The sequence below is a fragment of the Syngnathus floridae genome, chromosome 11 (genome assembly GCF_059516105.1).
Source record: "Syngnathus floridae isolate MCC-2025c chromosome 11, RoL_Sflo_1.0, whole genome shotgun sequence".
Taxonomy (NCBI): domain Eukaryota; kingdom Metazoa; phylum Chordata; class Actinopteri; order Syngnathiformes; family Syngnathidae; genus Syngnathus; species Syngnathus floridae.
In genome coordinates, this window is record NC_142423.1 from 10075137 (window position 1) to 10089529 (window position 14393).

The following is a 14393-nucleotide window of genomic DNA, read 5'->3' on the forward strand; positions in this document are numbered from 1 at the left end:
TCTCCATCTTGGGGAGTTGTGGTTGCAAATGTGTGCACACCCTCTTACAAATGGAGATTTAGATCAGAATTAACCAATCACATTCAAACCTGCCACCAATAACCCCAAATGTATTTTAGCTATTTTGAACCGGTCTTTGTGGCGTTGTAGTTGGCTGCACACAAAGCTTTCCCGCGGGAAATTTCTGCAGGAATACGGCGTACGTGTTGTGACTGGATGGACACAGGTGTGACGGCCGCGGTGGGTTCCACACCGCCGCCGCTGAGGAGAACTAGTGTGCTTGTGGAATGTAGGGGTTAGCGGTGGTGTTGGTGGTGGTGGGGGTAGGGTGAACCAAACCGAGAAGGGACCTCAGAAGAGAGCGTACCTTTTCCCGGTCCCTCAAGATAGGAATTTTCTTTCACAGGTGTCCCCCTCCCGCATGTAGTATGTGTCATCCAACTTACTAATATATAAGACAAAACCTCTTTGTACCTTGTAATGTTAAAATAAAAAAATAAAAATCTGGATCTACAGTACACTGAAATATGTCTCACAAAATCCAACGTACGAGCATAATTGTAACGCAACTTCCTCAGCTTGGATAATAACGTGGCAAGGATGTGCAGTAGCGATCCAGCGGTTGGTTCCATGCCGTGTCGCGACCTTCCCCTGCACTCGGTGTGAACCAAATGTTGGAATGACAATGCGGCTGTCACAGCTGTTGTTGTTTCAGCTCCTCCTCTTTGACTCACTTGTCTCACTATATTTCTTCCAAGAAGGGGGTGCGCGTGTTGGGGCACAGGAGCTCACTCTGTGCCGCACCTGCTTGAAGCACAAGTTTACCGAACGCAAGCGGTACTGATGGCCGCTACTACTGTAGTAGCGCCAAAAAAGCTACTGCTAATAATAAAGAGAGGTAGTGGACTTTTGCATCTACTAATACTTGTGTGTGTGTCTCACAACGACATGTGTCTGTGGACCACCATTGTCCTCCAAGCTGATGACAGTGCAGCAGGTTTGCACTTTATGAGACTTTTCCGGACCACTGATGATTCCTCCAGCAGCACCCCCCACTCCTCCCTCTCTTGTCCACCACCATTACATTTCTGTTCTTCCCATTCAGCAAGCGACATAGCAGTTGCTCGGCCGTGGCACATTTATTGGCCCTTATTAGGCAGCACCTGTAGTCTATTAAAAGGCCCGGAATAGAGGTTGTGTGTGCGCGTGGGTGGCTTTGTATTTTCGCCGTGGTGAGAGGAACGCTTCTTTTGGCATGTTGGCTTGGTGGAGGAACAATCCCTGAATGTTCAAAGTCTACTGAAGAAACTTTTGGAAAACATTTTTTTTGTTGAAAGTTGCCCTCTGACATACAAATGAGGTGAGTTTGTGTCACTATTGGACAGTTGTGTTGAGCAAAATCTTAATGTTGAGATAGTCAGAGCTCTTGATCTGCAAATGTGAGTGCATGAATACAGACTTTAGACTGTTTGACAAATTGCTACTTATTGTAAAGTGAGTGCTTTGAATTGAATTCGCCACCACCAAATGGCGCTCATATCTCAAAGTTTGCACACGTAAGTGAAAGCGTAAGAAACCAGCCAAATGCCTCGGATGGCCTCGTAAATCCCTTAAGTCGGCTCACAGGCTGTTCTTTTTAAGGGCAAGACTACAAGGTAACTGACAAGTTGACGAGATTCCTTTCCATGCAGTCAGTGGAGAGTCCGTCAGTCAGCCCTAAAGAGTCTCAAAGCCCTCGCCGCCCCTCCCCCTATCCCAGCCCAGCCCACCGTCGCTCGCCTTGTGTGTCCTGGCTCACACTCGGGCTTCCTGTGGGATGGAGACAGAGCCTCGGGGGCAACGGGACGCTCTGTTTGCAAGCGGCACGCTCGCATGCCGCAGCTTGTTGAAGACATTTGGTTTTGAAGAGTCCGCCTTTCTGATGGAAGATTTTTGGAAGAAAACTTAGCAGCACTTCGCCAAAGTCGCCTATAGTGTACACAACTTTTCCACTCAGGGAAAGTGGTGACTATTCAACTTTTAGTTGATGCTAAAATATTGACCTTCTCTTTTTGCAATGTTAAAACAAACAATAAGAACTCAGTCATTCCCAATCGTGTCTGCTCACTCACTGCGACTCACAAGAAAGTCTCTCATTAGCGTGTCGTCAAACTCGCTTGTCATCGAAGTGGCTTTACTTCAGTGTCCTGCTGGTTGGCCATCGAGGCAGACTGTTGATGCGTCTGTGGTGTGTGGCTTACCACTAGTCATTGCTGGGAGGGCCCTTCTTGTCCCCCACACACAAACGCACACACACAAACGCACATTCATAAAACATATTAGTTAATCCATAGTAGCATGCAGATTTCTAAAAATAATAAAGAAATAAACCAATTCCCCATATTGATGCTCATGTATGTTCTTCAGGCAGTAAAAGTGCTAAAGTGCTTAGCTAAGACGCCTCACAGCTTTGAGGTTGTGGGTTCGAGGTTCTGGCTTTTAGGTATTTGCATGTTCCACTATGCTTGCATGGGCTTTTTTTTTAGATGGCTAGAGAGCTGTTCTCTATCACAAAGTCACCTAGGATAGGTCCCACCTCACTAGTACCCAGTACAGACACGGCACAGAAAATGGATAGCTGGATGGAAATATTAATGCAGGAAATGCTGGAGAAAAAAAAAAACAGTCTAAACAAGACACACAAACAGAAAGAAGAACTCTAGGTATAAGCAAGCAAGAGTAGGCCTCACAAATCCAAGCCGCGATATGTCTCCGGGTCAACAATCGTCTTATTTTAACCTCTCTCAAGTGGTGTTTTTTGGTTTGTCTGTTTTTTGTTTTTTTCACAAGCCGTTGGGTGAAATTAACGACGGGCAGATAATTCACTGGCCTTTACTTGCCCACTCCTCTCAGCAAACACAGTGGAGAGGAAGCGTTCTCAACTTGGAGTGCTAGCGCCAGAGCTCTTCTGCTAACTGACCCGGGGCTCTGAAGAGCGCCACATAACAGGCACCCACACTGGCTTTTGTGTGCACGAGGGTCTTTACATAACCCACATAACCAAGCGTATTGTCTAGCAACCAGCCGACTGCTGAAGGGCCTTGTAAATGGGGGAAGGGGGAGCCCGCTAGAGCCTGTGGTGCCCACAGGCTAGTTATGCTAATGCTAGGCCGTGAGCACTACCATATAAATTTCCTTCACTTTCCATTCCTTTAAAATGTAAGGAGAAAAAGTAAAACCAACGTTGTAGGCAAGTACATAGCCATATATGAAAAATCTAGCAGTCGTAGTTCCCACCGATCTACTATGTTGTTGGAAAATGGCCGTTTTGTCAACGTATAACAAACTGCCAAGTTGCTTAAGGCCACAAAGCCCAGCCTTCTTCACCGTGCTTTCAGTGTTTTTGGGTTACAGCCAGAAATCCCTTGGAGCTGCCCGGGATGTTGAGGTAGAATTTTCCTCTCCGGCAAAGATTCTTTTTCAAAAGATGTTTTCTTTGAGGAGAAAAAGAAATGTTTGCGCGCCTCTCTTATTACACATGCGCCATCAAAACCGCATTTTAAACGAATCCAGTTTGACATCTCATAATTGAAATACTTCACCAGTCACAGTACTTTCGTGTGCTTAATACGTCATTTCAAGGACGCTCAACAGATTTGGAACCCCCCGAGCTATATGCTGTGATTTTGATACAGAGGCTCATTAACAGTCCCACTCCTCACGTCAGATCACATGCTAATGACCCATTTATCACCAACACTTGATGCCGCTGTCATTCTTAACAGCTCCCTGCCAGGAGAGAGGAAGCTTTCACTGCCCCGTCCTGACTTGTCCCCATTGTTCACCAATAAACAAAGGCAAGGTGTCCTGATGGCCCCAGTGTGGGTTCCCCGTTGCAACACGCAGGATTTCTCGCGACTGTCACTGGAGCCAGAGCACCAAGGCTGAGGGGCTAGGGTGGGCTAGTGGATTGGGATTGTAGGGGTGCTTTGAGAAGATGTGTGAAATAAGTGTATGGGTATTAAGGGTCTCGGCTCAGTTGGGGGTCTATTGTGTCAAAGGCTGAGCCCCCTACCGACATCCATGATCTACTCCATTGACACACAAGCGCTGGTCCGCTCCCTTTGCGTTTTGTCTTTTTACCCACCCTCTCTTTCTCACATCTTCTTTTACCTTTCACGTTCGTTCTCGCTATGAACGGGTCAGTCAAGGGATTCTGGAGTGTCCTACTGTCTTCCCGTCTAGTTAACCGGACAAGAATGGCCTTAAATGGCTAAATGGTTGCATTTTGTCTGTAAAATACGAGAGTCCGGGTAAATTTCTCATCAATTTGCACAAGTGCGACAGGTTTTGAAATTACATTTATTATATTTATTTATTTGATATTGTTTAGTAATTAAAAATAACAACTAATATTACATGAGAGGGATTCATGTTGCACTCATCAAACCTTTCGAAACGTATTCAGTTTATGGTGTCGTTATTGTTTCTCAAAATTTGCATTTTTTTTTAACACACGATAATCAATCTCTTTTCAGGACTACAAAAATTAATGAACAATTACTGTTGAGTGGCTAACAAGGTTGCTAGAGATTGTTTCTGAAGACTGTTTCTACACTGTTTTGACACGATGTAATCTTTCTAATGGAGCCATCTCCCGTTCGGGCTGTGACATAGCGAGAGTGGTTGAGAGCGCTGTGTGAATTGTGTGTACATACACCTATTTGCTCAGTGTTATCCAGTGTGTGCGCGAGGCCATCGGGAGTCGCGCGATTGTCAATAGCAGAAGTCTATAAAAGGCCGCCATTGACAAAGTGAGGACAAACAGATGCAGTTTGTTCAGGATTTCCTAACAAACACTCGACAAGAAGGACGAGAGAGGAGCCCAGCCGGGCGGTGAGCATGTGGATCAAGTCGTTGATGGCTTTCTTTCATTCGGACTTTAACAAGCAAAGTGCCTTTTGATTTTCAAATCGGTCACCCGTTTGCAATTTGTCCACCGCACTCATAATTCAAGGTAAACAAAATAAAAAGCAGTGTTTTGCTGGGCTGTATAATTTTTTCCTTTCATGAGACTGTAGGACAGTACAATTCAAAATAAAAATAACTGCCTTTGAACCATTTCAACGTTGGATAACTTTCTCCAGTAAATCAGTTTTGCTGCTACAATGTTTTAGTAAAAAGACAAATGCAAGATGGCCACCATTCTTTTCTGCTAAAGGTCCCGTTTTGCCCTCATAAACACAGTAGGCCAAATGTGCAGTGGGCAGGAAACGAGGCAAAGCTTGTAAAACTAAAAACTATCACGCTCGGGTCGCACTTTAGCCGGTCGTTGTCAGGAAGTTTGTCCTTTTCACTCCACTGCATTCTTGCGGGAGTCATCATTTTCTCTTTGTCACTCATTCCTGCGGCTCTGTGTCACGCAATAGTCCCTAGCGCAATTGTCTTTAAGAGCACCTGTTACGTGGTCGGCGAATGACAACGAGACAACGGGAGGGGGGGAAAAAGGCGTAGAGCCCTTGCGCAAACAAAGTGTTCTTAAATGAAGGAGGCATTTCAAAATGATGGCCCTTCCCATCCCCCACTACACCGCTAACCTTAAAACTGTTCTCGCCGGTCAGTCCTGTTACAAACATTTGGCCTGTGCTAAATTATCCCCTGGTCTCGCCGTCAATAGCCGAGATTGGGTACTAAGGAACATTCGCCACAACAAAGAGGAAAAACGGAAACAAGATGGAGACCGTACTTCTTATTGTGTTTATGTTCAAGCGCAAAACCTAACCAGCACCAAAAAAAAAAAAGTGGCGGACTGTCTATTATGGCATCGTTTATAGTTGCATTTCCGAACCCAAGAAAAACAAGACATAATTGGATGATTCCAGCTAGAGTTTGGAAAAGGATTTTGGGCATGCTTAGCTTAGATTCTGTTCCTTCTACCACATCATATTTAGACAAAGTCTTCACATTCCCAAAGTCTTCAGCGGCCATACAGTTTGAGTCATAAACTGAGAAGGTGGTGCGTGATTAAAATTCATCCCACGGTGCAAACAAAAGCAGGAATGAAGAAGAAGGAGGAGAATGTAGGCGAGGGCGACAAATGGTTGGGGAGGGTGCTTGTAAAAAGATTTGGGGTGATCTCCCTCCCAAACGGGGCCGCCTTTGACTCAGCGTACAATTATCCTGGGTGACAACGGAAAAGACGTAAAGAGCAGGAGGGGAGGATAGGGGCAAGAGGAGAACGAGATGGATGGATGGAGAGAGAGCGAGAGAGAGAGAGAGAGAGAGCATTAATTATTCAGCCGGCTTTTAAAGCAAGATTTGCTGAGGCAGCTTGAACAGGGCAAGAAGGGGGAGAGCGTGGGGGGAGGAGGGGGTGTCAACAATTGACTCAATTACAAGACAAACCCTCCAAGGGTCCTAGAACGTGGACCCCGCGGCTTAATGTTTGGCCCTCTTCAGGTACCCCACTTTGGCGAGCGAAGGAACATCTTCAGCTCTGCGCGACTCTCGGCTTGAAGCTCGCCAAAGCACTCCAACGCTCCCCTCTTCTCTTCTCTCCTCTCCACGACATGCGAGCCTTCTCTTTGTCAACCTTTATGGCCGGTAATGAATACCAAACGTCTGCTGGCCCTTAAAGGAGACATGCCTTGGCCTTTTATTATTCTCCTTCGTAGCCGATGTGGAATTTTGTTTGTCCTTCCAGGGCAATTTAGTGAAACTTCCTGTACAGTGAATCCAGCATCCAAAATTCACTGATAGTGCTCGACCGAGATTTTTTTTTTTTTTTTTTTTTTTTCTGGCTGCTGTCGAATCCAATATTGGAGAGTATGAAATTTTGATAACCGATCGATTGACCGATTAAATTCCATTTTTTTTAATTAACGACGTGATTTATCTTGGTGTCTTGTTTTCAAATCGCAAAACTGGGGTGTGTAGACTTTTTATATACAGCATATGCTCTCATGTCACTAGGAATGACTTAACCTCCGAGGATGTAGCAAAATGAGCGGCTGTGAATATTTGTTTGCGCTGACCCTGCGATGATCAGGTGGCACAATACAGTCTGCAAAATGGGACGCCAACAGTGCTTCTCTTGTCAGTCAAAAGATCCGCTCAAGCATAGCCTCGCTCTCTTTCTCTCTGTTCGTCTGCGAGCATCAGCTCCTTTTTCTTCTTCTTTGTCACTCTCGCTTTCTTTCCCCTTTTGGATCCCCCTCCGATTCCCTCCATCCTGCTTTTGTGCAGCAGAAAGGAGGCCATGAATACCACACACAGACTCGGTGAGTCATTCGCTACAAAACAACATGACGGACGCCAGATTTGCTTTTCCTTTTTTTTTTTTTTTTTTCCTCCCATCTCAAGTGATTCACACTTACTCGTTTCTCATTTTCTTTTCTTCTGTCTTTGTTTGATTGAGAGATCCTTCTTTTAGCTTTCACTTGTATGTAATTTGCTTTACATGTAAATCGCCATTAGGTCTATTGTGAGTGCATCATGGCATCGAAAACTTTTTCTGGACCCACGCAAAGCTTATATTTTGTTAACTAAAAAAAAAAATAAAGCTCAAAATGTTAGTTATTGCCACTGCTAATATTTAAAGTGGAAAATATCATAGCATAATTTGAACAGAGATATTTTTTTCCATTATATATTTGAACAAAAGATTTTACAATTACTAAATTTGTTCAAAAAATCTTTTAAAAAGAAGATAATCATTTTATGATTATTTTAATTTTATAAATATTTCCAATGGTCAGACATTATACTGTTAGAACTATTAGTTTTAAAGATTAAATTATTAATTCTATTTTTTCAATTGACAGACATTTCACTTTTTAATATTTAGACAGTCACTATATATTTTTAGGCATTTTACAGACTTTTGTGGCAAGAAACATATAATCATAAATCAGACTCCTGAAGGAAAATGGGTGATTGTTTGTAGTAATAGCATTAGCGTCCTCCCCTCTACTAATGACTCATTTATTGTCTTTTAGTGATGTTAAGTTTCTTAATTACACTCCTGGTAGGACATCACACACACACACACACACACACACACACACACACACACACACACACACACACGAGCAGACACGCACTCACAAACACGATCACGCACATGCACACACACACACAGAATTGCAATCGGACATCACTTCAGTGAGTGTATGCATACACGTGTGTGCCGTATGTGTGTTGTGTATCCGTGCCAGTGAGACAACAAGGCACTAAAACGTGCATGTGTGTGTGTGTGTGTTGCAGATAATTAGTGGTGATTAATGAGCAATGCTCTTTGATGGACCACACATGAGGAGAGCTCATGTTGTGTACGGCAAGCACAAGGCAAGATTACTGCAACCTGATTGGAATATCTAAGTAAATTCAGTACCTTTTTAATTTATAAGCGCAAAATGTTTAAAATAAATACATGCATAACTGCATAAATAAATAAATAAATAAATAAATAAATAAATAAATAAATAAATAAATAAATAAATCTTTGCTGTCCAATGTACCCAGCAAGCTAGACGGAAACTAGGTTGGGCTTGCGCCGCATTCAAAACACATGCCAGGTGCAAACTTATCGAAACGGTCTTGGGTAGAAAGACGTCATAATGACGTGAGGGATTCCTTGAGAGGCTTGAAAGGAAACCACATCACAAAGATCATCCATTTTGTGTCCATTCATCTCTGTGGACACATTTCATAACATAACTAAACTGACTCAACCGTTAACGCACAATAAAATCCACATGAAGCATCCATGCCTACTACTCCTCCGTGTTGTCGTCATGCATGCCCAGCGGTTTCCTCACACACACACGGACACACAAACACACAGTCATTCCTGCAGCGTATGGCGTCGTGGTCTTTTCCCGCTTTCTGCCGCACACATGCACCGGGAATCCGCCCACGCAGACGCACTCATTCCCATCCCCTGGTGCCCTTATGTCTCTCTTCCTCCAGCTGTTGCGCAGCTAAGGAATATATAAGTAGCAGCAGCAGCCCGCCTATAAATATGGCCTGCCCACCCAAGACTGTTAGGATTATTATTTTTCTTATAATCACTGCGGTGCCTGTATAAACCCACGGGATAATGATCTGGTTTGAGGTTCCACTGAGCCGCCGGTGTCAGGGGAAAAAAAGGCTCGGTGGTGACGAAGATGAGCCCGGGCGAACCAATAGTAATTTTTTTTTTTTCCACTGCTCCCACAGTATTTTACTAGACTGTTTGATTGCGTACAAGTTGGTCAAACGTGACACTAGTAAAAGAAAAATAATATTCTGTCCTCACTTGTGAGTCAATTCTGCACACTTGTAGAATGACTGTGTCTTACTATTTACACGACTTTACGACATTTCTGCAGACTAGTAAACAACTTTGCCATTCAACTACTTCTTACAAGTGAGGCAAAACTCTAAGGTAGTTGACTCGTGGTACTACTAGTAGTGTGGAGGTTTACAAGAGACTTTGAAGCCAATTAAGACATTCTTCAATTTCCGTGATATTCATTTTAAGGTCATAATAGTATAGGCCAAATGTGGCACTAGTACTACATGACCCTTAAACCGGAGCAAGGACATCGAAGAAATTCTCCACCAGCTTTTCCGCTGAAGAATGAAAATTAATTATTCGAAGTGGAGGATTTATGATGTCTTTTTTTCCCCTACGTTCTTCCTTTGTTGTTTATAGATTAGCATTACCGCAAGCTGCCGTCCGCAGCTGCGAGCCAGCTGTGTGAATTCAGCTCTCCTCATCTGCTGTATGCATTTATCACTCTCGCCCACCTCCGCTGTTGTCGTTTTTTTTTTTTTTTCTTAGCCCCATTTCCTCCGGCACCTCTCCTTATAAGGAGTTCAAAGAAATATTTGCGGTTTTCAGCGGCGCTCTACCTAGATAGTCAGATAAGATTAGATAGTGAGAGCGATATATATATATATATATATACATGTATATATATATGTAGAGAGAGTTTAATGCGCATGTGTGTGACATGGAGTATTAAGGCTCAAAAGTTCCCTTTTTTGCTTTGAAAAGAAGAACAAGAAAAATTGACAACGGGAAGACAAGTCAAGAGCCAACGTTGCTCATACATGTTGGACATGTCGACGGGGAAAAGTGTGTGTGTGCGTGTGTGTGTGTGCGTGTGTGTGTGTGTGTGTGTGTGTGTGTGTGTGTGTGTCAGGGGGAGGCAGGAGGAGTGGCGGAGGAGTGGGGTGCAGGAAACCGCAGGTATGTGCAGCTAGACGGCTGGGTGGCCTGCAGAGAAGCATTGAAGTAGTGCAGAAGAAAAGATACAATGAATACTCCCGCACACAAAACTTTTACGTTCGAAAGAAAAGGTTTTGCATAATGCCCTTTAAAGGTTTGCAAGTAATACTATTTTTGAAAGTCATAGTTTCGGGGTCGGGGATGGAACATATAGCCCAATTGTTACACAAAGTACCGCCAGCGTTTGATCTCATCTCGCTACTGTGTCGTCATGAGCAAAGTCTTCCGGTGCCGTCGTCATGTCTGTCATCAGTCGTAGTGGCTGTGTAACAACAAGGGATCAACGCTTCATTTTGACAGTGTGAGAAGGTCAACAGAGACATATCAGCAGCCGCTGTTTACAATACTTGAATAGTCGAGGTGTGAATTAGCCTATTTGATGACTGGGCTAAGCCACAAAGCGAGTCTAGTAAACATCAGCTTTGACTATTTTGTCTTCTTTTCAGCACAGGATGATTTGCGGCTTTCTCTAACCTGAGGGAGCAAAGCTAAGAAAACCATTGAGGATTATGATGACACTTTCACGTTGGGTGTTAGTAGTTATGAAATCATTTCACAAATTGCAGATGTGTTTTAGAAACAGAATTACAAGACATGCACTTCCACCATATCTGTGGTAATTGTCAAATTATTTCATTTTCAAATCCATTTTCACAATGATATTTAGCTTTGTTTAATATCTTGTGAGTGTCACGCTAAAGCAGAAAGGGGAATTAAAGTCATTTCCATGACGCTGAATGGAAGTCAAAGTGACACTAATCTGGTCCGCGGCAGGTCAGTGAGTCGAGGCTTATTGTACAAAGTACGTTACGGTGATGTCTCCAGTTCGGTGGCCTTTGCGGTGGTCACATCGTGCCCCCCCTCCCCCCCTTCGCCCTCCCCTCTGCCGTCCCATCACATTACAGCAACTGCGAGGAATTCACTGAGTAAAAGGGGTAAAAACAGAGGGGAGGGTGGATGGGGAAAGCGGGTGAGAAGGCGTGTGTGTGTTTGGGTGGGGGGGGGCAAGCCCTTGAGAGTCCGTGTCGGGTGGGGTGGCGTTAGCAAAACAAAACTAGAATTTAAAAACAAAGTTTACCACTGAAGGAAAACAAGAAGGCCGCAAAAAGTCAGGAGGTTGGAGGGCGAAGAAGAGCAAGGGAATGAGAGGGCAGGGTCTTCTGGCCCCTGTGGTTGGATGAGGGTCCCCCCGCCCTCCAGCCTTAACACAACACCGTCCTCCCTCCACAAGGCCAGCCACATCAGGAACGGCTGGCCACATTATAGCTGCCATTATCGTCTCTCTAAGTCATAACAGTCCAGAGAACACCCACCTCGTCTGCACCGCCGCCAGAAGGAGGGGGGGGGGGGGGGGAAACGAAGCCCAGAGAGAGAGAACGAGAGGAGGAAGAATGAGGGTGGAGGCAGCGAGAGATAGCAGACAGATATACACAGTCGAGAAAAGATGGCAGGCAGCGAACACAATCGTGGAGTTTAATCTGCAGAGAACTTGAACTTGTAGCCTGCGCAATCACAACCATCGTTTTCCACTTGTTGACATGTCAAGCCCAACCACAGTCGGCTTTTGGTGAACTGCGCTATGGTACAAAGAACATTCCCATTGTCTATGGCACGTATTGTGCTCAGAAAAGCCTAAACAAGTTAACAAATGGGGAACTACATACACCCTGGACTGGTAATCGGCATCTACCAACTAAGTATTCCACCAATGGTCTTGACGCAAAAACAATTCATCCTAAATTTTCTCACGGCTATTTTTTTTTTGTGTACAAGTCGCAGACACGTTGAAAGGCTTTAAAAAATGTTGGAGCTTCACCTGATAGGTCAAGGGTGGACAAAAACGGTATTCTGTAAATTTGTCAAGCTATGACATCAAAACTCGAACTGATGGTTGTTGTGCTACAAAACATGAGCGCTGACTTGGAGCTCAAATGTTCTCACCTTTCTTGTATGTGCTTAATTTGGAACAAGGGTCAAAGCTTCCGGTGTTGGCCACTGCAAAATTGTGGAGAACTAAAATCTGTGTAACACTGTGATTCATAATCCATATGTTTCTTCTACATTCAATTTTTCATTTTATTTTAATTCATGAATTTAGACTTACACCGAAAATAAACGTGTAGATAAATATAATGAATTTAAATTAACAATTAAATAATGGATAGGGCAAATAAATAGATACAATTAAAAATAAAATGAATTCCCCAACTTCATAAATGATGGCAACAAGTCTGTACCAGTGCATGATGTCATTGCACTAGTTCTCAGCGGTTTAATTCATGTGCAGGTCGTTTTAAATATTATTGAGGCTCATTTATCTTTCCAAAGATACACACGAACACACACACTTGTCTGGCACCTGGCTCCACACTCGTACAGTAGTGTCGCGGCCTCTCCAGACTTGTTGGACACTTTATTATTGTGTTACCCCATTGGCGAGACTGACAGGTGTGTGTGTGTGTGTGTGTGCACGTGTGTGTGTAAGCACCCCTTCGTGGCATTTACGAGTTCTGGACAGCTGAAGTGCACGGCGAGATCTCTATTTAGCACTTGCAGCTAATTATCATACATACATGTCAAGCCAGTGGCAAATACATGCAATTACCACCACAGGGCCGCCAATGTCTTTTAGCCGTTTGCTAACTTTACACTCTAAATCCCCAAAGGTGACTCGAGGGGCTTAAACGGCTCCCTGCTACCCTTTTAACACTCGTGCGGCCACATAACCCTAGTGGCAACAGCAGGCGGACACTTTCATCTCGATTTTTTTCAACGATCGTCACATGAACGGTTGCAACATGATCGTCTGGCTCCACGAAAGGCTGGGTCAGAGGTGTTGAGTAAAATAATAAGCATCAGTGGATTTTGATTTCTTTTTATGAAAGACCTCAAGATGCCTCCAAAGATCTATGAGTCCAAAGGTCGGGGCGGACAATCATAAATGCTAAATTTGATCAATATTTACCATGGCAAATCCTCTGTGGTTTTTCTGAAAAAAAAGTAATAAAAAGAAATAAAAATAAAAATGTAGAAAAATATATATTATATTTTATTTTTATTTTTTCATCCATCCATCCATCCATCCATCCATCCATCCATCCATCCATCCATCCATCCATCCATCCATCCATCCATCCATCCATCCATCCATCCATCCATCCATCATCCATCCATCCATCCATCCATCCATCCATCCATCCATCCATCCATACCACTTAGTATTTATAACTACTATATGTACATATATTTTTTAATTTATTATTGTAAATTAAATATATTAACTCAGCAGTTACCAAAGGGGAAGGACTTGAGACTTTTTTTTTTTCAAACATTCTCCTCCAAATCTGTATGCTGATCAGCAGTTATAATAAATATGATAGGAAAAACAAATGTAGTCCTATCAGAATGTTTCAAATGTTTTGGTTTGCAAAGAATGGGGTCAAATTACAGCCTTTTCCCATGCAGTATATATAGGTGTTCCTTTGGGTTCCAGTAAAAGTTTTATGGTGTGGCTTTGAATGTCAGTTATTCCTGCGTTAATTCCTACTTGTACGTACTTCTAATATAATATAATGCATTTCCTAGGCAGCGTCGCTTTTAAAATAAACTCCATCTTTGGGAGCGGGCCTTGTCTTGTTTACTTTGCTCTGTTATTAACGTCCTACCCGTCCACAATTGTTTCTGTCCTTCTGGGGTATTTTAGTCCACTTTGGTTTGTTTTGGTTTGGCAGCGGGTCGGGTCTGGCCGAACTAATTCGCATGGGTCTTTGTGTTTGGACTGCCAGCAGGTCGGTGGCGTGAGGGGAGCAGTCGGTCGTCTCTGAGCTCCGATGCCAGTGGACATGCAACCGCACCAGGGGCTGTATCACTATGACACCTCCCCCGGACAGCCCTCCAGAGGGTAAGAAGTCACATTTTAAAGACTGTTAGGCCAACACGAGTTGTTCTTACATCACCGTAGCTTCGTATCGGTCACGGTGACATCTTAGAACCTGCTTCTATTTTCGGCCTGCACTTTTTTCTGAGGGTGCCACTGCAATTGTTGTGGGACGAGCTCAGCCTTCACACTCTTCGCTCTCTGCACAGATCCTCCTCCCCTCCCATCCCCTCCCTTGGTTCCCCATGCCACCCAGGTTGC

At 43.8% G+C, this 14393-nt stretch overlaps 2 protein-coding genes across 5 annotated transcripts in view; one reads left to right on the top strand and one right to left on the bottom strand.

Annotated features, from left to right (window-relative positions):
• r3hdm2 (R3H domain containing 2) overlaps positions 1-14393 on the bottom strand; it is a 69877-nt gene that overhangs the window by 45096 nt on the left and 10388 nt on the right. The window lies entirely within an intron of this gene.
• The window catches only part of gli1 (GLI family zinc finger 1), a 30531-nt gene that overhangs the window by 7157 nt on the left and 8981 nt on the right, over positions 1-14393 (top strand). For 3 of the 4 annotated variants that reach the window (XM_088390229.1, XM_088390231.1, XM_088390232.1), the window contains exon 2: positions 14041-14156. In XM_088390229.1, the coding sequence (XP_088246355.1) occupies positions 14086-14156 (71 nt within the window). In that variant the 5' untranslated portion in view covers positions 14041-14085. The remainder of the gene's footprint in view (positions 1-14040; positions 14157-14393) is intronic. The other variant, XM_088390230.1, reaches the window with a different exon arrangement.